The 25,134-nt window shown below is 34.3% G+C and overlaps 1 protein-coding gene across 2 annotated transcripts in view; it reads left to right on the forward strand.

Annotated features, from left to right (window-relative positions):
• The window catches only part of LOC109078844 (spondin-1-like), a 66,663-nt gene that overhangs the window by 33,810 nt on the left and 7,719 nt on the right, over window positions 1–25,134 (forward strand). The window contains exons 7-11 of one of the 2 annotated variants that reach the window (XM_042715280.1): window positions 17,474–17,538; window positions 19,785–19,986; window positions 21,127–21,267; window positions 22,422–22,497; window positions 23,260–23,445. In XM_042715280.1, the coding sequence (XP_042571214.1) occupies window positions 17,474–17,538; window positions 19,785–19,986; window positions 21,127–21,267; window positions 22,422–22,497; window positions 23,260–23,445 (670 nt within the window). The remainder of the gene's footprint in view (window positions 1–17,473; window positions 17,539–19,784; window positions 19,987–21,126; window positions 21,268–22,421; window positions 22,498–23,259; window positions 23,446–25,134) is intronic. The other variant, XM_042715281.1, reaches the window with a different exon arrangement.

Consider the following 25,134-nt stretch of genomic DNA (forward strand, 5'->3'; position numbering starts at 1 on the left):
GTGAAATATAAGTTTATCCAAGGTGTGAATGACAGCTTTATTTAGGCTACATTTGCAGCCCTATTATTTGCATCCCTGTAATCCAGCTGTTTTTCAGGTGTAATTTATGTATTTATTTACATTTTATATATTTCTATATTATTTATAACAATGCATAAACTAGATGAGACTTGATAAGACTTTTTAATATATTTTAAATGTATTGAGACTTTTTGAGTTAATTTTAATAAATCATATGATATTTTAAATTATAATATAAATATTATAGTTTTGATTGCTTATAACCAAATGTATAAACTTGATGAGACATAACAAAACTTTTTTTTTTTTTTAAATACATTGATATGGATTACCTGATATGACAGTTTTTTCTAAATCATATTATAAAATAATATAATGAAAATCATGATATGCATATTACAGTATTTATTTATTTAACAAAATGCATAACAATTTATGAGACTTGATAACACTTTTTAAATATTTGTATTAATATTTAAAAATTGCATTGAATCTTTGATATGACACATTTTATTTTGTTTTATTTTATTAATGTAATTATTATTATTATTATTATTATTTTCAGTCAGAAATAGGGTACCTATTGAGTACCCTATTTCTGATGATGGCCAGAGTCCATCTCTGCTTACTTTACTGATGATTTACACATTTAAAAGCTTTGTTACGTTTCACTGACCATGTCACATATCCATGGACTACATTTATATTTTATTTAGCCAAATTGGGCATCATACTACCTAGCCTGCAGCTAATCTGTGGGATATTCGCCGGCCTGACAATGAAGAGTTGCCTCTGAGGAGCTAGCGATAAGCCACACGATTAGATATCTGATCTGCATGCTCATTACATGTCGAGAGATTGCTTCCTTAACGAGATTAAAACAATGAATATGCATTACACAGCCCTGAGTGCCAGTCATAAAAATGCATCCCAGTGTTAAACGTTTATTTTAATAACCTTTAGCTCAACGCTCAAATGACAACAGCACACCAAACCCCGACACAACACACCTGTTGTTTGTTAGATGTGAAAAAATTCAAAATAAATTGCCCTCTGGTCCAACACGTATGCAATCAATATCATGCCGGCCATATGAATTAAATTATGCCTGAACTTTTTGCTCGGGGGCTCTGTGGCATGGCATTTGAAAAACAAAATGATTAAACATTGCTTTTTTTTCTCTCTCTCCCAGTATAGCCTTTCCTTTTTATTTTGTTTAATCAATTTATTGAATGTAAAGCATGGCTGAGTTTTTAAAGTGGGAGGTATCAGACTGCTCTCATACAAGAGAAACTAATTACAAAACAAGATACAAAAGCACTTATAGAAAATGAAAGTCTGTGGGGCTTCGGGATATGAAATCTGATGATTGTTTACCTGTGACTTCTGTCATTTCTTCTGCAAAATAGTTTGTGCATATAGTAGATGATTTGTTTTCCACATTCTTGATTGTAAGCTTCAGATTTAAGTCCTTAAAATCCAAGAGAATGTATTCCTGTCTGAGTTAATCTAGCCTGGGGTATATGTATGTTATCCTGTCTGCGCTTATAAGCGTGATAGAGACTGTTATGGCTTCTTCAGGTCAAAGCAGATTAGCTGGTAGTCACTGAAGCTGTAGCACGTATAGGTAGTGATATCTTATCAGTCTTATCCTTCATGCGTGGAATAAACACTCTCGTAACTTGATGTCTTTATGATGCCTTGTCCCTGATCTTGGATTTATATATTGCTTTGGAGTAACGAAATACATAAAGATAGTATAACTTACAGTATAACACAGCTTCTTGTTTGAAAAAGTTGCTTGACAAAATGCTACATGGCATTTTTCATCATATTTTGTCTTGAGGTGATCATCATAACGCTTGAGTCTGATTCATTTTACTAAATTTGTTTGAACATTTCATTTAAATGAACAGTTCACTGATCAAATAAAGGATTGACCGATTGATTTTTATTAGGTGTCGTCTTTTGTGAAGCAAAACTTTTACCTAAATACTGTTGTTTGTTACTTTTTTTTTTTTGCTTATAAATTAGTTTGCTTTACTATTTTTACTGTTTCACAGTTAAGTTAATTTTAATGCTGTTGTGCTAATCTAGATGCCCATGAATGTATGGTTTTGTTTTCTCTCATTTGCTGCATTGCAGTATTTTTCATCATATTTTGTCATAATCATAGTGTTTGAGTTCACTGATCAAATAAATAATTCACTGATTAATTTTAACATTGTATCTTCTATTTTGAAGCAAAGTAGAGTATTTAGCTAAAAGCTGATATTTGTTCCTTTTTTGTTTGCTTGTTATTTTGTGCTAAATTAAATTCATTTTAATTCTGTCATGCTAACTCAGATGTTTTTATGCCAGATAAATGGTCTAATTAAATTAAATAGTTGCGTCTAATATTATGCATTTATAAAAATATTACCTCCTTAAACAACTTCAGTGTAATTATAAACTTTTTTGAATTGGTAGCTTGAATGTACTTCTGTGGAAAAGCATGTTTAGCCAAATTTAGTCCAAATTAAGCAAAATACAATCTTGTATGATCAGATTCAGAGAAATCTGGTATCAAAACCATCTAGATTCAGTCCAAAATTCTTAAAACAAATTTTCTCAGCTTCAGTTTTGGTTTTTTAGTTATTTGGTGACATCAAAATGAAAAAAAATAAATAAAATAATATATGTCTTGAAATTAGTTTTGTTTTCCATCATTCTTTTGTTTACCTGATGCTTCACAAAGTGAAATCTCCCACTGTCAGGGTTTCATTGTCTTCAACTTCTGAATGACATTTTTTGTGGGACATAAGGGTTCACTGGGGTTTTCATTAATCCTCCATCTTAATTGCTTGACTCGGTTACCTTACATGTCACTTCCTATTAGCAGCATTTGGATGTGTAATGTGCGGAAGACAAGATAATTACAGAGAGATGGCTTGGGTAGTGCACAACATAGAGGAAAGGTTATTTGCATTTGTATAGAGCTTGGGTGCCATAGAGCTACAAAGTGTCACGTCTGAACGTACTGCTAATGCGTTTAGCTTGAGTTAGACATGCAAGCTGTATTTTTCCTAACTAGCCTCCCAAGTGGATACTGCGTGAATTCAAATAGCAAGTAAAGAAAGTTTTAAATGCTGAGTAATTTCACTGACAAGGTTTGATAATGCCCTGTGAAAATAAGGGAGCGACATAAAAAAAAGTGAGAGTAGTTGTTTTAACAAACAAAAAAGTGAATGGTGATACAAACACACACACATAACATGAAATATTTAAAAAGAAAATAAATACATAATAACTCGTATATAAAATAAATACTTTCTAAATATTTATAATTTTATATAGTATATTGTGTGTGTGCTGTTGTGTGTGTGTGTGTGTGTATATATATATATATATATATATATATATATATATATATATATATATATATATATATATATTTATATATATATATACGATCACACTATTTTATATAAAATGAAAAATTAATAAAATGAAAAAAGAAATCATATTCAATCGTATATTCAACTTTTATATAATATTTGATGTTATATATTAAAACAATAAATATTTTTGTTTTGTATGTGTTTTATTATTTTTTTGTATGTTGTTCCATTACTTTTTATTTGGATTCTTCCGATTTTTCTTGTTTTGTGAAAAAAGTCTAAAGCGTACATTTGGACCAGAAAAACAATCCTGATTTTTAAAGTTCACTTCATCTTCACAGAGGGCCTATACCATGAAGATAACACATGTTATTAAAGAGAGCAATGTAATGATCATTTTGATGCTCAGAACAGGATATCAAATTTCTCAAATCAAATCTTTCTCTGTCACAAGATTTATTTTGGAAGCTTGTGAACAAACAAACTTCTTGACACGCAACATTTTCTTTTGTTGGAAGTGCATTTGTTATTATTCATCACTTTGACCAGGTCTTGCCTCCACCCATGTCCAAAGATAACATGAACTTCAGTGTATTATTATATTGCAGATGTGCCAAAAGTCCTTTGGAGGAGTTTTGTCGTAAGTCTTCAAGCCTGCTGAGGTCAGCAGGTCTATTTTCCTGCCAAATAGGTCTATTCCCTGGGCTGGCGGGAGGTCGGAACTAATTACAGAGCGCAGGGCAGGGAAAAGTCAACTCATCTTCTTCCACCTCCTTATTGGGGGTTGCACTTCAGCATATTGGTATACCAACAGACATTGACGGATGCACTTTGGCCATAATTAAAGCCTGTTGCACTTCATACAATACCTCTTCCTGTCAACACACACACAAAATACACACATTTAGGTGGCTCGCAATACGATAACATAAGCTTGGAATATGTCTCCAAGCCTAATAGACCAATTAGGTTATGTAACACAGCGACATGTGCACATATGTACCAACCAGAAATTGATGACTTTTAAATGTCTATAGATTTTAAGGTGGCAGCTGCCCAACTAGTAACTGATCATTCTCTGAATCTGTGCCATCTGGACTCGTGATTACGATGCACAAATGAAAACCAAGGCTCATGTTGCTAAGCTACATGGCAACATCTGCAGTTATACCAATTTCTTGTTTGTCTAATTGAATTGAATTTAAGTCCAAGAGCTAATGAGTGTAGGAACAATGGCTGGAAATCAAGTGATACATGCTGGCATGTCAGGTTCGAATAATAATGTGTAATTGGAAGGAGCGATGATAATGGATCGGGCTTTTCAGAGACAATTAAAGCTTTATTCAGCTCCTTAACATATTAGCATCTGTGTTTTGTTTAATTACACATCTGTTGAAATTCATTTTAACCACAACAAGAGTAAACCAACATCATTTTCTATCATAATTAAGTTTAAGGGTCCTGAGAGGATTGCAATTCGAGTACAAATGGAATCTGAAATTAATTTGCATTTATTGTTTATTCTATAAATGGGTGCTATTTGTGTCCTTCATATACAGTATTTTCGAATGGAATTGAAAATTAGTGGTAAGGGTCAATTTCTCAAAATTGAGATTTATACAGCATATGAAAGCTGAATAAATAAGCTTTCCTTTGATGTATGGTTTGTTATGATAGGACAATATGTGGCCGAGATACAACTATTTGAATATCTGGAATCTGAGGAAAACCCCTTTTTACAAGCAGTGTTTCAAAAAGCAAACAGAGAGAAAAGGAGTTTTACTTCTTAGTGTTTTAAAGTGACTAGCAATCTGACAAACTTTGACACACTGTGTTTAAAGTAGTTGTTGGTTAATGCTAATGTCTTAGCCAACTTTATGAAATGCTTCTTTAATTCTTAGCTTTTTTCCCTTTGCCTGCAGGAGTGAGAGAGAATTTGAGTGTGGACAGTCATATCTCTGCACACTTCTGTCTGAAATCATTGATTAATGAAGCTTAGCGAAGCACTTTCTGGCGCAAATAATTTGGTAGAGTGGTAGCTTTAAGTGAACACTCAAAAGATGATTTTACTGCTCTGCTGTTGCTCTTTCAAATTTTAGGAGAATTAATGGAGTTATGTGACACCGTCAGTTATGAAACCTTGCAGTATTCACTTTGTCTCGGATGTTTCCTATACTATTGCTATAAATAAAAAATATAAATAAAAACAAAGGGCTAACACACAATATGAGTATAGAATTATAAAATGATTATAGAATAAATTATAGGAATAGTTCACCCAAAACTGTGAATTTGCTGAAATACTCACCCCTCAGGCTATCCAAGATGTACTGTAGATGCATTTGTTTCTTCATCAGAACAAAAATTGAAAAAATGTATCATTACATCACTTGCTCACCAGTGGATCCTCTGCAGTGAATGGGTGCCGTCAGAATGAGAGTCCAAACAGCTGATAAAAACACCACAATAATATACACATAATCCACACAACTCCATGCCTTCAGTTAACATCTTGTGAAGTGAAAAGTTGTGTGATTGTAATAAGAAAATAATCAATCATTAAGTTGTTTTGCTTCTGACTATCCTCAAAATTCCTATATATTATAATATTGCTTTGTCCAGTGAAAAAGCAGTCTTGTCTGAATCAGGAGAGAAATATTTACAAATCATCTCAAACCATTCTTTATAAGCAAAATCTAAAAAAAATGGTTTTTGATGAAATAGGACAGCAGGGGATGGACTTTTTTTAGTGAAAGAAGCTTTTTTTATGGATTATGGCTTCATATTTGGCTAGGAGCAGTGGTTTAAAGTTAAAACATCTTAATGATGGATTTGTTTCTTGCAAACACACATCTTTTCACTTCATAAAACGTTAATTATATGGACTGGAGTCTTGTATATTATTGATGTTTTTATCAGCTGTTTAAATTCTCATTTCGACGGCACCCATTTACTGCAGAAGATCCTGTTAAGCTCCATTTAAGACCTTTATATTCTCTCTTTTTATATCTATAGACAACATTGGTAACAAGCATCAAATAACCCATAAACCAATACACAGATCAGGATAATCTATGGTGACACATAAATAATGTTTTTAATCTTCGTTTAACAAAATAGAAACTTCTGTAAAGGCAAAAATGATTTCTGAATATATGAATGCTGAATCTATTTCATAAGAGCTCATTTGAAACTTATACATTACATTAAAAAGTTATAGAAAAAGTTTCTGTGTGGGATAGACGTTATGAATGCCAGTGAGTTGTGACATTTTCACGATGCCTGCCGGCTGTTGGCCTCACCTTTCTCCTTCATCAGAGTGACAGAATGAACGACTGAGAATTTTATACAGAGACTTTCGACCGAAACAACCCTTCGGCCCCGATTGAAAGGTTATTATAGAGAAAATGAGAATAAAAAAAAAGAAAAAGAAAAACATTTGTTATATAAATGTCCTGTTTTCTTATTTTAGAAGTACTATAGGGTTGACAAAAATCCATAAAGGAGCCCTATACAGTGTGTGAAAAATAGAGCGAAGGAGAAAGAAAGAGAGAGAAGCTGAATGTTATCTCATTTTCTCCTGTCTTGCATTTCCTGGGATTACATTAAAGCCTGGATGGTGATCCAGTAAGAGTTAGTTATTATTATTATTTTTTTTTTTGATTTACTTTTTATTAAATTTTCAAAAGAACACACATATACAAACAAAACAAACAAACAAACAAAAAAATTAATAAAAATCAATCAAAACTAAACAAAACAGAGATAAGAAACCAATTCTGTCAGCACTACTTACATAGAAGATAAGTACTTTAGATGACATAGTAATACCCTAGATATGGATACTTCACAATTCTAAGGAGATACATCTACATCTCACTACCTAACGAACAGGTCACCGATAGATTTTACAGCTCTTTGCCAGGCCTGTACCATTCTTGGTTTAGCTTTATTTAATCTAGCTAAGGAGCATTCCATCGTAACTATTTGTTGCATATTTAGTAACCACAGTCTTGAGATGTCTGCCTTAGTGTCCCACCAAAGTGTGATTATTGATTTCTTTGCAGCAGTGAAACCCGAAAAAAGAATCCTTTTGTCCACTGTGCCAAGGTTCAAAGAAGAGACATCATTCAGCAAGCACAGGCAAGGATCCGGAGTGATCTTACGGTCAATCAGTTCTTCTAAGTCCCGACAAACTTGAGTCCAAAAATGATTAATTACTGAACATTCCCAAAACATGTGATACATTGTACCAGTTACAGATCTTTGACATATAGTGCAGTTAGGATCAGATATTAATCCCATTCTGTATCGTCTATATGGCGTCGCATAGGCTCTATGGATAGTTTTAAAATGAATAAGTTGGTGACTCCAATTTCGAGATGTTTCACTCATATTTGACCATACCGTAAGCCAATCAGGCCCGAAGTCAAGCCTGCTCTAAGTCCTTTTCCCACACTACCTCAATTGGCAAACGTTTACACTGTGTTTTTAAAAGGGAGTTATAAATTTGTGAAACCAGGCCTCTAGACTCTTTTCCAGGATCAAACAATCCTGCCAGTGGATGCGAAGGTAAAGAGTTAGTTATTATTAGCTCAGTTTCCTCTTGCGTTTTAGCAATATTATCCTAAACACAGTCTCCCACTGTAAACGGCGCAACAGAGGGCTCCCAACCCTGGATGAAATTATGAGCTCTTTTGATGTTGCAGTCTTAAGCGATCGAGCTTTGTTTTCATGCGTTTGATCTGAATCATTGGTGTGTTGCTTGGCATCCCTTTCATGTCAGAATTATTAATTTCACTGTTAATTTCACTGTTGTGTTTTTATTCAGAACCTCACATCAGCATCACGTGGCTCCATTTAAATGGAATGTTGAACAAGGGATTGATCTGTCATGCATGGCACAGTTATACAGGAGACCAGGGGCTAGTTGTCATGCAGAGAAGTTCTATAATTTACAAGATATGTATTTTAGTAACTATAAGATTCAATATGTATATTCAGTGTAGTTTGAAATTATGCTAGACAGTGCCCAATTCATCATAACTTATTTTTAGTGTTTCTTACAGTGCGACTCTGTGCTATCGATTTATCCTCATTTTAATTTTGAAAGTCACATAAGTCATTAACCAGCAATGTTAAAGAGAATAGCATTCTCATTAAACTTTTCTCTGCTTTTAAACAATTCCAGATCTGTTGCTGATTAAGTGAGCCTTTGTGTAATGGACTTGAAAGAATGGTGGACTTCTTGTGCTATTGTGAAATCACGCACCTTTCAGCAGATCCATACTGAAGATTGTGAATTAGTGAACAATAGCCTATAGGGATTTACAGAGACTTTTTACTGAGCATGGCCAATTAAAAACAATGTGTGCCTGAAAGACAGCAAAAAATGATTCATACATTTTAACAGTGGCAAACTGTATGAAAATAAGTTTTTTATAAAACTGTAATTCATAGACAGCTTGCAATGAAATAGAGTATTTTGTTTCTAATGGAAGTTATGGGGCTGACCAAAAGCTCTGAGGCTGTATATTAGTTTCAGCTTGTATTAGTGCCTTGTTAATGTTATTAATTAGAGTTTTTTTTACATTTTTAATTGCCAGTTCACATCAAGGACAATAACTAATGTATAATGATAAATATAAACTTTTGATAATTATTCTAATTCTAATAAAATAGTGAAGTCCACATCGAAACTATTATGGGAACAATATTATTGGAATCACTTTCAGAATGATTTTGTGATAAATGATAAAAACATTCACAGGCAAACAGAATCCATTGAAGAGCTCAAATATTTAAAGCAGCTGACAAAACTGCAGCACTAAATTATAATAAACAGAATATCATCATCTGTTGGTGTGGATGCTAATATAAATCCATTGAAGAGCTCAAATATTTAAAGCAGCTGACAAAACTGCAGCAGAAGTCATGGCCTAATGGTTAGCTCAAACTCCCATTCATTTAAGGGTTGGTGAGTCTCGAGTCACCTCGGGCCGGCAGGAATTGTGGGTGGGGGGAGTGCTACAGTGCTCTCTCCACCTTCAATACACGACTTAGGTGCCCTTGAGCAAATCGAAACCCCAAACTCATCCCCTGCCGCAGCATAAAATGGCTGCCCACTGCTAATTATCTTCACAGTGTGTAGTGTGTTCACTGCTCTTGGTGTGTGAACTTTGGTCTTGGGTTAAATAGCAGAGCAACGAATTCTGAATGGGCATACTTGGCTGAATGTCAATTCACTTTCACCTTTACGTCACTTTCACTTTTTTATTTTTAGCTGTTGGTGTGGATGCTAATATAATTATCTTTATAGTTATCATTCTTGGTGTGAATGAGTCTTTAGAACAAAAAAAGGCAAAATTGTTTGTTAAAATGGTCACATTGGCTTTTGAGCATGACAAGACAATTTTTTTTATTAATTTATATTGTTTTAACAAACCTCTTTACTAAAAGTCTTTAAGGCTGAAAACATTTTAGATGATGTGGAAATAAATTGTGCAAAAGCCTTGGAAGTGTGACTCTGAGTTGTTAGCTCTGACTGACACCTCTCTGAGCACAACTCAATTACTTCCAGCGCACCGCACTCGTTTCGCCAGCAGCTGATGGACACGTCCTGGGGGAATTGCGGTCATGGGCAGCACAGGCTACAATGGTCCAGACAAGGTCAAGATTACTGATGATTCAGAACTAAAGGCAACACAAAAGGGCCAGTAATTTACTAGGTCTGTTGAAGGATTATTCTGAAAGGAGGTTATTGGGTGTTAAGTAGCAATAACTAAAGAAGCGATGTAGATTGGAAACAGTGATTCAGAGGAGAACTTCAGTACATGCTTTCCAGGCTCTGGACGGCTGGTAATTGCTGTTTGCCAAATGAGTGGCACTTCCAGAAAATTCAGTATTTTTCGTTGCCACTCTCTATCTAATTATGTGTGTGTGTGTGTGTGTGTGTGTGTGTGTGTGTGTGTGTGTGTGTGTGTGTGTAGTAGTAGAGAAGATGTCAAGGTTTGGCTACTTGGTTGTCCAGTCAGTCCATGCTGGTAGGTTGGTTAATGAGATTACTCTTATATTTGTTTTCAAAGCATACATTAAAAATACAATAAAAATGACTTGTATAATGAACATGATTTTAATTGATGAATTCAAATTAATTTTGATATTTATAGGAGGCATAAATTCACATTTTTAGGCTAATCTGTTGTGTACCTATGTTTAAAAAAAAAAAAATACAATTCATACATAAAATGACTTGAATACACATATAATGAACAAGATTTTAAATTATGAATTAAAGTTGTGCCTCCTAAAATTATCAAAATGCTTGCATGATACAACTGTCCTGATACAATGATAAAGAAAGAAAAAATCAATTCATACATAAAATGACTTGAATATATATCTAAAGTGTATGACTTTCTGGGAGCATAAAGTCTTTAAGGTGATACAAGTGGCCTCATACAAGAAAAAAATTAATTCATACATAAAATGACTTGAATACACATCTTACATGATGAACATGATTTTAATTTCTGAATCTAAAAACAATTTTGATATTTTGGCATATAGGCAAAATTTTAAGGTGATACAAATTCCTGATACTATATCTAATGATGAAAAAGCCTCATTATAGAATGGAAATTCATAAAAGGCAAACCTTAATGAGATTGGCATGATTTTTATTATTATTTCAGATTACAAAAATAAATAAATTATATATATATATATATATATATATATATATATATATATATATATATATATATATATATATATTATATATATATATATATAAACAACCCTACGTAAAAAAAGTGATATAATTTATTGTATGAATTGATAACTTGTTATATTTGTGTAAAAAAATCCACATTGAAAAAGTTCAGTCATACAATACAAAAAATAATAATAATTTAACATGCAAAAATCATAATTTAATTTTTTTTTTTTTTTTTTTTTTTTTTTTTTTTTACTGGATAGTTACACCTTGACATTTTTAGAGTCATTAAATGTAAACTTTTGTAGAAAATTGTAGTTTTTCACTACCAACATGAATGCAAAGAGTATATTTCTAAGATCTTGGCACCAGGATGTTTTCATAGGGGTGGCCAGGGATGGGCCAGCAACCAGTCTGGGGTTGCACAGAAATCTTCATTATTTCAATATAAAAATGTGTTTGACTGTAAAGTACTGGGCTGTTTTAGTGCCTAAAAACACAACTGAGTACAATTAATTTCTACTTAACTGTAATTGAGATTTTTGTGAATTAGATCAAGTAATACTGAGTGAATATGACATTTTTTGTATTATTCCTCAACTCCAGGTATTTTAATAAAGGGGCTCACTATAGCTTTATTGCTTAGTTTCTCAAAACTCCCAAATGCTTGCTCTCCAACAATGCATACTTATGGATGAGACATACAGATGGTGATAAAAATGCGAAAAAAGACCGGAAGTCAACAGTAGACATAAATAATAAAATCAGTTATTTTATGCATTTAAATGGTTTCATGTCCGCATTTTTTAAGTGCACTGTGCTCATATTTATTTGTGAATTAAATTACAATAAAAAATACATACCAGCTTGCGCCTTTTGTTGTGATCTCGAACTGCAGAATATATTTTAGTGTACATGCATTTGAGAGACGTTCTTGTGTGCTGTGTATAACATGCACAGTTTGCAGCTTTAATTGCCTTTTTTGGTAATTTCGTGAATTAGCTGACGACAGAAATAGGTATGTATGCTCATAGTTTCTTGTGCAGGTTATTTGTGATGAAGTGATATAGAGCGTGCACCACATATTTGCATACAGTTAAAGAGTGTGCACCATGAGCACAGTAAAATGGCTGATTAGACAGGAAAGTGTGTTTTACTGACATATAGTCTAACAACATCTCATCAGACAGTTGTTCTACTGAAGCTCATTTGGCTGCTGTAGCTTTTCCGTGCTCATTTGACTCGTGTATATGACCTTCCCCGAGGCATTTCTCCAAGAACCCTCTGAGACCCTTTGGCTTTTCAGCAGTCACACTCCTCTACCTCTCATCCTTTGTTCCTCTTCTCTTCTGTCTCGCTCCATCCCTCCAGCAATTTGGTCGGGGTCAGTTTGGGGCGACGGTCTGTGAAGTGTAAAACCCGTTTTCAGAAACAGCAGCCAGGGACCCGAAGTGACACAGTTCTCATTAGGTGCACAGCAAAAATGGCCCACAAGCAAATTCACTGTGTGCAAGTGAAAGTCAACAGCTGTCCTTCTTATACAACATCCTGAGAAATCTAAGGTAAGAACCACAGGTGAACAGAGTAAAAGGTTTTAACGCAGGAATTGACCAAAAAAAATTATAAATAAATAATAATAATAATAATAATAAATAAATAAATAAATAAATTCTGTAATTTTGTATTCACCCTTTTGTCAATCCAAACCTATATGACTGGCTTGCTTCTGTGGATCACAAAAGATATTTTGAAAATTGTGTTGTTTTGGACCCCATTCACTTTCACTGTATGGACAAAAGCAGTTACAGTTCTTCAAAATATCTATTTTTCGCAGAAGTCATAGAGTTTTGGAAGGGCATGAGGGTGAGTAAATGACCGCGTTTTAGATGAACTGTCCCTTTAAACACTGTAAATGAATACTGTCATTAGCATTCATACCGCGATACACAGGATATCTGCATTCACAAAATGAACACCAGGCGAATGCGTGTGACCTGTATGTGAAATACGAGCAAGTGGCAAAGAATTGAGAACCAGTTTGCGACCAAAACACCAAAACAAAACCAAAAGTGTACTAGCCTCAAGGTGATAAAAGTTGAACTGGAGACAGATGTGTTCTTTACAGGGTCCTTTAGGGAGCTGCAGACTCTCTCAAAGGTTCAAAATCACCAGTCAGCCAAGAACAAAATGTCTTTCTATTTTTCTTGAAGTTCTCAGGTACATCCCTCCTTAAAAACCCTCAAGGAGGTCAAAAAGCCTCAGAAGAACTTCGTTTCTAGCTCACAGTTTGGCACTGATGTATTATTATTATTTCGCACCACAATCGATGTTCATGTTCAGAGCACTGGACCGGTTTGCTTCTTGGTTCAGCGGTTTGGTGATTTACTTTGAGATTTCCCTCCCATGTTGTCAACCTAAGTACACTTGATAAATCCTCTGAATAAGCAGAAGTGAAGTCCATTTGGCCCATTTCAGGCAGTATATTTCTTTCTGGTTCGAATGCAAGGACCCAACTTCCAGAGTGGTGGACCGTAAATGAATATCCTCAAGCATGTGCGGCACCATCTGCCTCTTTGAAACATATTCATCAATTTGGCCAATTAGCAGATTAATTGCTTAATTACTCCGAGGCAGCTACGTATTTCTCACAAAAAAATGCCAACAACACCAGAACCAAGTCTTATCACAATCTTACTTCTTCCACAATTCTTTGTTTGGTAACAGGTGTTATTGAAGTTCTGTTGCCTAAGTGGGAACTAGTTAGTGTGTCGATAAATATAGAAGTTGAATGCTCAACAATATGTCTTTGTTTACCCGTTTTGCCTGTGTGTGCTATTTCTGAGGATAAATGCAGTAACAGCAAATTTACTTTTAGTGCACTTGACCTAAACTGATGGCAGTTTTTAAACTCCTAAACTAAATCTGCATGAATTGATCCAGCAAGCATTGAGTAAGCAATGCTTTTGTATTGGTTGTCTTTGCATTAATGTAATTCACGCAGGCCTTTAGGAATGTACAAACTCACTTTGTATGTCTGTTTGATGCTGGGCAGCAAACTGTGAGTGTGGATAATTTTCTCTCTCTGCTCTGCATCAAAAGAGCGTTTGCCAACCGCATGTTAATTTTTCAGTAGTCTCACATTCATTGATCTGATGGGAGAGTTTTTGTGAGGTTAAATCAGGGGTCTCAAAGACATTTCACAGGCCGTTTTCAGTGCCTTATGACACTCCCGAGCAAAGCTGAATCTATATGCCTAACATTATTTGATGCAAAGTGGCTCATCATTACAGATGTCCTCACAAAATCTCTTACGTTGAGTTGTTAATACAATAAAAATCTAAAAATAAATAAAAATTTTAACTACATAGCCTAAAATGTAACTGAAATTAGTCCAACATAAAAGCATGAAAAGTATTTAGGTACAGCTGTTTCATTATGCCTCAAACATTGCAGAAAACCATGAAAAATATTAAACAATTCAAGTATAATGGTTTCTATGCCACCAAATGGCATTCAAACTGGCATCACCTTTATGGGACATGAACACATCCTTAAGTTAGATCCTTCCTTTTTAACACAAGAATAACAACAACAAGAAAAATTAATAATAATTATTAACAAACCTTTAATAAATATTATTAACATATCTTTAATTGTATTATTGTACATTGTACATTATTAATGGTTGTGCTTACAAGTTTTATTTTATTTATTTATTTTTGTTGATTTTGTTGTTCGTTTCTTTTGTTTTGTTTGTTTGTGTACATGGTTGTATCCATGGTTGGCTTTGCAAATCTGTATATATATATATTTTTTTATCTTTTTGTGTGTGTGTACATGTGTATACAATATATTTATGTGCATCCCCAAAAACTATCCATAGGCTTTTCACTCCAAGTCTAACACTGAAGACCCATTTTTAGAAACTGTACACATGCAAATACTAAGAGCTATTGCAAAAAAAAAAAAAAAAAAAAAAAAAAAGCTGACATAATAAGCAAAAAAAAAAAAAAAAAAAATATATATATATATATATATATATATATATATATTATTTGATAGTGCTCACAAAGTGTATTTTAATGCAGCCAGATTCTCAATAAAGCTGTTTTCACTGGTATATGTTTCTGTTTCTGTTGTAAGACAAGGGGATGAATATGAAATAGTGACTAAAAAGCGGCCCATTAAGACTACATAACCAGCTCTCCCTTAATCTGCACAAAAATGCTGATTCATAATCACGACGTCATCTAATGAAATCAAATACTCATAAGATAAAGAAAATGGCTGAGTTGTGATTTCGGCTATATTTACATGTAAAAAAAAGAGTTCGAAGAGAGAATATCTTGTAATAACTGAAAGCGCTACTCCTCTCACCCGCCCGCTGAACAGAGCAGACACAGAGAGAGGTGTGTACATGCTGGGAAAGAGAGACCTCGCTCTCGTGCAGCAGTACTGGCAAATTTCAGAAACTAAATAAGGTTTGTCCAAGAAATTGCTAGATTTGTCTCTAGGCGCTTTTTTGGAAAAGAAAAAAAAAAAAGAAAAAAAAAAGTTGCTAAGTTGGCAACACTGTGTCCACTCTCTTACATTAGCTCTCTCTGCTTGCCTGCTGTGTCACTTGGTTAGGTTGACAAACAGATATTTATTAAACAAAAGACAAGTTATTTCGAGTAATTTAACTCAAGTCCAAGTCAACCCTTACCAAAAAGTAGTATACTTCAAGTTTATTGTAAAGTTCAAGTATATTTAGACTTTTTGTAAGTATAAGTCAAGTATACTTAAATGTCATTTTAAGTATATTTCTGAGAAGTACATAAAGCCCATTTCTGAGAAGTACATAAAAAGTAAACTAAAAGCATACTTTCCTATTTTTAGTTTAAAAGAAGTATACTAATAGCACACTTGAATAAACTTCTTTTTCGTAAGGGAAGTCTCAAGTCATGAATATCAAGTCAAAGTCAAGTCAAGTCTTTTATGAATATTTGTCAAGCAAGTCTCAAGTCATAAAATTTGCGACTTAAGTCTGACTCGAGTCAAGTCATGTGACTGGAGTCCCCCACCTCTGGGGTTTGAATCTAAAAAACAACGCGAAGGAATGCATGACATAAAATGCATACACTGAATGCAGTGCAAGTCACTTCAGGAAAAAAGTGTCTGCCAAATGCATAAATGTAAATTTCTGTGTCCCCTTTAAATGGATATTTCAGCTTGTCCCACCTCAAAACTAATTTGATCTTCATGATCTTCATGAGTGTTTATTTTTTTACATAATTTGTTGATATGCAATTAATTGTAGTAAACTACTGTTTTAATTAATCCATTTTGATGACCAAAAACATACAGTATATTATGCTGTGTTTCAAGCACTTTTTAGCTGCGGTGCTGATATGGGCAAGGTGGGTTCGAATTTTAACTGTTTTGTGCCCTTACTCTGCTTATTTCGAGTTAGCACCCTATATTCAGAATCAATAAAATGGCAAAAACATTTCTTTCATATCATCTACTGTGAGCAAGAATTCACAATGTAAGGAGAAATTGTTTGTATTCTTGTTTTCATCACCAGCAAAAAATTAAACATAAAAAAAAAAACATAAGATGCCTGTTATCATACTGGTCACACTGGGACAAACATGAAATACAGTTCTGTTTAAATTTAAAACTAAATGCATTATCAGACAGAGGTCTACATAATGAACCGCTATGGTTCTGAAGTATGTTCTTATGTATGGTTCTGAAGCTCCATTATGCTTCAGTATTGCACCTGAAACTGTCAGCGGTAACGGGAACCTTCAGGATCCTGTCTGAATGTTGGAACAGATCATCAGACACTTCTTTGAGCTTTTATTTTCGCAATCGCAGCCACACAAGCTCCCAGCATCTCCTTGTGAATATGTACAGGGATTGCCTTTCTTACTCTTTCTGTGCCTGACGGTTGCTTTTGTCTCAATCACGCTTTCTTACTTTTCATGTGCCTGTCTCTGACTGTTCCTTACTAATGTGGTTTTATTATAGCTATTTCTTGTGGTTCTCAATAAAGTATTGTTAAAGTGCGGTGTCTTTTCCCTTGGGTCCAGGTATCACATAACAGCAGCAACAAATGGATCAATGCACCAAACAATAACAGAAATCTTAAGCACACAACCTGAAGTGTTGTCATGAATATAATATTTTCAGAGGCTTAGGGAGAGAAATAAAGGATAGGAAAGGAACTTTTCTTTTTGTAGTGCTGGAAAGAAAGTAGAACACAAAATCCTTGCTGTTTTGTTTTAGCGCACTTGACGTTCTATATATAGGATGCAATAAAAATTCACTTTCTCTTTTTCTGTCTGTTTCTCTCCATCTGTCTTCTCAGGGTGATGATGTTATGACAGTTATCAAAACCAAAGCCCAGTGGCCCGCCTGGCAGCCTCTTAATGTGTAAGTTTCCCTCACTTTTGTACTTTTACATTTAGACAACAGCCCCAAAAGGTGTTTTGACACTTTAGCCACACCCAAAAATAAAACTTCCACGATTTTGTATGTTTGTGTTCATATCAGCAGTAAACCGTACCGGAGTTCACTTGAACCACACCCCAGACCACCCCTTTTAAGAGGACTCCGGGTTCGGGGTGCGCAACCGGGTTCGGAAGACATTGTTCATATCATTCAAACGTACCGAACTCAGACGTCAATCGAACCCGGGTGTGTACCAAAAGTGCAAGTGCGAAAGCACTCTAAAGGTCAGCAGCCATAGCTTACATGAATAAAAATCACTAATAATTTAATAATTTAATATATACAGATTCATTCATTAATATGTACAGCTTTTTTGCTTTAGACCATCTTTTAATTTTAAATCCACAACTAAAATGTTAAGGTTTCATCTGCTGTCAAAAAAATATTAAAATAAAATATATTTTCAAAAATTTCAACATACTCTCATTAAAAAAATAACTATAATAATGTTTATTAGTTCTTAAAAAAATAGCTCAAAACTAACCAAAATTAAAAATATATATAATTATGATTTCTGCACAGGAGAGACTCTGTGTTGTTTTAAAACAAAAAGAAATATATATTGATATCGGCATCGTCTATTGGCCGAAATGATTTGAAAAATATGAAAATAAGCATATTAGAATGATTTCTGAATGATCATGTGACACTGAAGACTGGAGTAATGATGCTGAAAATTACATTTTAAAATATATTATATATAAAATATATATTTATATATATTTAAAGATTTATTTTTTAAAAAGATTTATATAAAAAGATTTTTTTATTTAGATAGGTGGACAGGAAGTGAAGTGGGAGAGAGGGGGATGGGATCAGGAAAGATCCATGAGCCAGGACTTGAACTCAGGACGGCCAAAGCACAACGGTGCTGCATGTCAGTGCACTGCCCACAAGGCCATCGGCGCCAACAAAATATCTAATTTTAAAATATTACAGTTTTTACTGTATTTTATTATTATTATTATTATTATTATTATTATTATTTAAATGCAGCCTATCAAAAAAAAAAATTCTACCGACTCAGAAAGTGTTGCTTTCTCCTGGATGAACATTTTTTCAGTGGAAAAGAACAAGGTCTGGTTCATGAAAACCCCTGTCAACACCTGCTGGGTATGTAGATGTTTCTTCCCACTCACTAACGAGGCGGTTAATATTTTATGTGTGGTTTTGTTTAGCGAAGACTTCCGTTTTTTGATGAGAGTTGCATTTCCCCTGCGGTGCTTTTGCGATTGAGGTTAATGGCCTCCCTCCAGCTCCAATACATCAGGACATTCTCTTGACCTATTTTAACATCAGACTGTCGATTACCACAACTAATTTACCCCATGAACAGGGAATGGCAATGGCAGACGCTAATTATTTCCAACCTTAAGTCACACATACGAGGCACTTTCCACCAATAGAGCACACTGTAGTATCCCCCACTGTACTTTTTTTTAAAAGCATTAGAGCCATAAATTGCTATTTTTTGTGGTGAAACTTTTTGTGGTGGATATGTTTGATAATCTATTGTCTAACATAAAATTAGACTAGCAAAGTAGTTTGTATAGGCACTTTGGTCTTTCCCTCCTCAGTTTCTTTATCTTCTTGACTGTATCCAACACTATTTTTAACTTATTTTATTTAGCAAAAAAAATATTTTATTTTATTAAAACATTTAGTTTATTTTATTTTATTTTTTTTTAAGTTTTTTTTTTATTTATTCATTTATTTGTTATTTTAATTCTTTTAAAAAAATTATAGCTATGTCCCACACTTTGCACATCTTTGCTTTTGATTTCAAAACTTGAGTTTAATTCTCATCTGCCTGGAATGCATGGCTCTCTCTCTTCCTCTTTCTTCTGCTCTCAAGTGTGGGCTGTGCGAGTCATAAGGTGCTGGTTTAATGATGAATATTTAATATGTGTTAATCAATAGATCCAAGTAACATCTTCAAACATGAAGCCTGCTCCGCTCAAATGGCAACAGTTGCTTTGGTGATGGTTTGTTATCAGGGCAATTAGTTTGATTAATTACCATCTGCATGGATTCTTACAAATTATGCCTTAGTGCATAATACATGACACAGACTTCCTGTAAGTGGCATTATGTTTGTGTACAGTCCTTCCTCTGAAACAACAACTTTATTTTCGGATGACTACACCTCTTCCCTTGTCTTCTCTCAGGCGTTCTGCCCCCTCGGCGGAGTTCTCGGTGGATCGAGCCCGTCATCTCATGTCTTTCCTGACTATGTTGGGCCCCAGTCCGGACTGGAACGTGGGATTGTCTGGGGAGGACCTGTGCACCAGGGATTGCGGCTGGGTCCAGAGACTGGTGAAGGATCTGGTGCCGTGGGATGCTGGTACTGACAGCGGGGTCAGTTATGAGGTCAGTTTTCACAGACTGATGACATTGTTACATAAGAACATACTGTGAGAACTTTCAGCATGCAGTCCATATACTGTAGGGTAGTGGGAGGCAATGTGGGCCATTGTGCATGCACTGAAGATAGGTTTTCATGACACTTCTCTTCTACTGTATGTAAATCTGAGATATATATATATATATATATATATATATATATATATATATATATAATCATATATATATATATATATAAAATCCACACTTTATGGACTTGCATGTATAAATGTTTAACTTGTAAGTGATATTTCACTTGTTGAGCTTTACTGATTTAATAAAATATATGGGTTTGATTTATAAATAAATACTCATAATGGGAGTCTTTATTATTTAGCTTTAAACAGGAGCTCTGAGGCAGAAATTTTTGTATGCACTCTGATTAGTTCTAATCATTTAAACCCATGAAATCTGACAATCTTAATTAAAAGGTAATGGAATAATATTTAGTTTTGCCCTGAAGGATTGATGTGGAAATTAAATGGTTATATAAACAAAGCGAAAACTACTTTCAATTCATAGTGCTTCCACATTGTCTGATATTTTAAGGTTACTTACAAATTGCTTATGTATATACAAAATCCAAGTCTGCACTAGATAAATAAATACAGAGAGGAAAAACAAGTGGAAGTGAAAATGTTTCATTTTTGTGTCGTTTTTTGTTTTTAGTGTCAATAAAATCTTCATATTTACTCAAGAGCTGTTCAGAGCAAACAGTATTAAGTCTTTGCACATCCCTTATGCTAAGTGGAACCAGGACTTCACATGCTGCCCCCTGCTGGTACGAGACAGTCCTCAGTTGTTCCTTGAAAGAAATAAGTTTGCTTCAGAAGTTACATTCAGTTGGTCTTTGATTGCAGCATTGCTCGGATAGCGTTGAGGGTGAAATGCAAGTAACTATCAGGTGACTCAAAGTGCAGAGGCAGGAAACAAGGCCATAAATCACTCATAAAGGGAATATTACAGTCAATGAATGATGCATATGGAGATGAAAGGTGGGAGGCCCTGGCAGATGGCATCCAAAAGTCACATACTCTACTTCTGTTTTTCTCTTTCCCTCCCTCCCCTCTCTCTTCTGTCATCCTGCTGTTTCTTATGTATATCCAATCTCCCAATAAACCCAGCAATCCCCAGGAGCGGATTCGACCCCTCACCAGTTTGGATCACCCACAGAGCCCCTTTTATGACCTTTCCGGTGGCCCCATCACACCCCTTGCCCGAGTGATAGTGGAGAGAATCGCAAGAAAGGTGATTTTTAAAAGCTGTTTTAATTTCCGGTGGTATAGTATATATATATATATATATATATATATATATATATATATATATATATATATTATATATATATATATATATATATATATATATATATATATAATTGTAGTATTTATGTATGTCCTAAAAGTCCTAAGAATCAAATTATATTAATTTTATCAAAGTTTGAAGGCAGTACGATTTTAAGAAATTAATACTTTTGTGCAGCATACTTTTATACTGTTACAAATATATGTTCCAAATAAATGCTGTTCTTTTGAACTTTATAATCATCAAAGAATCTTAAAAAAGTTATCATGGTTTCCATTTTAAACAATAACATTTTTAAATATATTAAAATAGAAATAATTTATTTTAAATATAGCTTTTTCCCTCTATTTTTCCATTGAGAATACATTTGCCATAATAATTTAAAGTTTCAGTCTTTAACACTAATGATTTAATAATAATTAATAATACCAAATATAATCGTTAGCAAATTTTTAATGTAATTAATAAAAAAAATTATACTGTACATTATAATGTTGTGATGTCTAAATTATTCAAACGAATAGTTTATTTTACTTTGGATGTTTTATTTTTTAATTTATTTAGACAAAATAATACAACATATATTGGCCACTTATCAGTTATTGGCCATAATACTGAGCATGTGTGTTTGTGAATTTATTATTGTTTATTTCCTGTTTTTAGCATTCAGTATGAACAGCTGTGTTGTTTAATATAGCTACTTACCCTGAATTGCTGAGTCATAAAAGTCTATTTGCTAAACAAACTAAAGCAATAGCTTACAAAAATATGTCAAAGCAAGCAGTCGTGAAACATGAAAACTCAGCAACGCTCATAACACATCTGTTATGCTTCAAATGACAGTGTTTGGAGGATTATGTTCTAAAATAATCCATTCTGGAACTTATCGACATGAACCAGAACTCTCAATATTCCACACCAGATCTTTCATCTCTTGTCTCACAGCTGGGAAGAATCTCATCTCTAGGCTTTTACAATCATCTGCCCTCAGAGAATCATTGTTTTTGCGTGCGGGGCTTAGCGTGATAGTGATCAGATGGCAAATGGTGGATCTTATCAGGCGCTGTGATGTTGATCCATGTTCTTCCAATCTGCAGGGAGAGCAGTGCAATACCGTGCCCGACACCATAGACGATATCGTTGCTGATATTGCTCAGGAGGAGAAGGAGGAAGGTGCGTATGGCTACGCTATCTTATCCAATTTGTAGCACCTCATTTAAAAACATAGCCACAGGACAGTTTAATGAACAAGGCAGCCAGCAGGTATCTTAGAGTACAACTCCTGTCACGGTAAAGTCAAACAACAGGAAGATGAAGAAGAACAATATGCTTTAACATAGTGCACTTCAATTATGTTTATTGGCTAATGCGCTCTGCCAGATAATTACCTGTGGTTTACCTCCAGTTTCTTGTGAGTTTCAGGAATGAAAAGATGAGGACCGGAATGAACAAAAGCTTTGCTACTTTTAAAGCTAAAGAGTTTAATTTCTATGCTATTAGCAGCTATTAGTCCTGCTCCGAACTCAACTGATGTCAGGCTGGTCAGGGAATGTTTTGATAGCAAGCCACAGAGAGGAATAAAAACAAGGACAGGATGATAGAAAGACACAAAGAAAAGTCAATGTTTATGGTGTCCCTATTAAAATATACTCACCTTCGGGGCCATCCAAGATGTAGATGAGTTTGTTTCTTCATCAGAACAGATTCATTCTGATGGCACCCATTCACTGCAAATGATCCATTGGTGAGTAAGAGATTTAATGCTAAATTTCTCTAAATCTGTTCTGTTCATCTCATCAACATCTTGACTGGCCTGATGGTGAGTACATTTTCTTGGGTGAAGTATTCCTCTAAGAAAGGGTTTAAAAGTGCTGCTGCTTTCCATGAACCGTGCAATGTTCTTTAATGAGTCAATCCTGTCACTCATTTCCACAGCAGACAACACTCCAGAGACGTGCATCTACTCAAACTGGTCTCCGTGGTCAGCCTGTAGCTCATCCACCTGTGATAAGGGTCGACGGATGAGGCAGAGGATGCTAAAAGCACAACTGGACCCCAGTGTGCCCTGCCTGCATACCCAAGACTTTAAGCCCTGCATGGGGCCGGGCTGCAGCGAGGAGGGTGAGCTAGATAATGCTGGTCTCCAGCTCTCCAGCACACATAAATCCCTTTGAGGCTGATGGATTTAGGGATCACTATCTCAGGAAGGAAGGTGCATAGAATAAGGGAAAGAAAAAAAATGGAGGAAGAAGGAATAAAAATGTTGTGCAGAAAAACATGCATGAAATGCTGAGTGGAGCAGGTAATTAATTGGTAGTCTTGTTAGTGCGAGTAATGTAGAGAAATGCAAGGTCTCTGTTTTCAAGGTTATGCAAACCTTATCCGACCTCAAACTGCTGCTGTGGAGTTTTATGCCTGCAATCTGCTCGAGCAGACCAAGGTATTGATTCCCTCGTTGGAGAGGTAGACGCTATAAACCATAACCATAAATTATATTGTGGTTTATCATTTAAAAGAATCAATAAGACATTTGCACTTTGGTAGGTTGGCCATTTGGGTCAGAGTGTAAAATCTTGGTAAGTTAAACTTTGCAAATAATGTTTTCTCTTTTGAATGGTTGGCTGTCTTTTCTTAGATCTGTATATAGTCACACATGGAAAGGCTGCACAATCCAATTCAAATCAAAATGGCTGTATGGCCTTATGTGACCGCAAAAAGCTGTAATTTAATTAAGTACATATAGTCCCCATGTGCTGTGGGTTCTAAATAGGCCCTATTCACCAGTGTGGCAGAAACAGGTCTTTTAAATTTTCCACCAAAATAAAGGCAGCATTTAAATGTTTAAAGAACCAGTGTGGGTAGAATGATATTTTATGGTATAAAAATATTCTAAAATGCTCTAAATGTTTTCAGTATAATATACTATTTATAAATAGTAAATTATAATATATATATATATATTGTAATTTTGCAATATTTTAAAATATTCTAAATATTCTTTTTTTTGATAGTATGTGAAATATTTTTGTATAAAAATATTCTATATTATAAATTCTAAATATTCCAATGTGTTTGGTATAATATGATAAACTATTGTATAAAATATTGTAATTTTAGAATATTTTAAAATATTCTAAGTATTCAAGTTTTTTGATAATATATGAAATACTATATGCTGTATAAAATACTTTAAAATACAATATACTATATAAAAATATGTTCCAATATGTTTTAAATATTCAGAACATTTCAATGTGTTTGGTACAATATAATACATTAGTATATAAAAAAAGAATTGTAGTTTTAGAATAATTTAAATCATTTCATTTTCTAATTTCACATCTATTAATGGTAGTTGTGACGAGTGGGGCGGGGCCGAGAGCCGTGGGAACAAAGCGAGACCGGTGGAGTGATTGGGAAATGAGCGACACCTGCTCCACTCACCGGTCTCGAGTCCCACGGAGGAGATTGGGAGGATACAAAAGAGGAGCGACGACAGTGAAGGAAAGAGAGGACCAGGCCTGGGCTTTATTTTGTGGTTTGGGTTTTGTTTGTGCGTGGCAGTCGCCCATGAGGGGCTGTCACGCTATTTTATGTTTATTTGGTTATTAAAGTTTTATTTGAGTGTTCGCCGGTTCCCGCCTCCTTCTTCCCGTGATTATGGAGTTTTTATATTATTACAGTAGTAGTAGCAGTAATGTTACAGTATATGCAGAAATAATATAATGTGGACAAAAAATATTTATAAAAATTAACAACTAAAAGTCCACTTTGAATTACATTGTGAAGAACTGGATTGCTTTTTAGCCC

Source organism: Cyprinus carpio, chromosome A25 (assembly GCF_018340385.1).
Source record: "Cyprinus carpio isolate SPL01 chromosome A25, ASM1834038v1, whole genome shotgun sequence".
NCBI classification, from domain to species: Eukaryota; Metazoa; Chordata; class Actinopteri; order Cypriniformes; family Cyprinidae; genus Cyprinus; species Cyprinus carpio.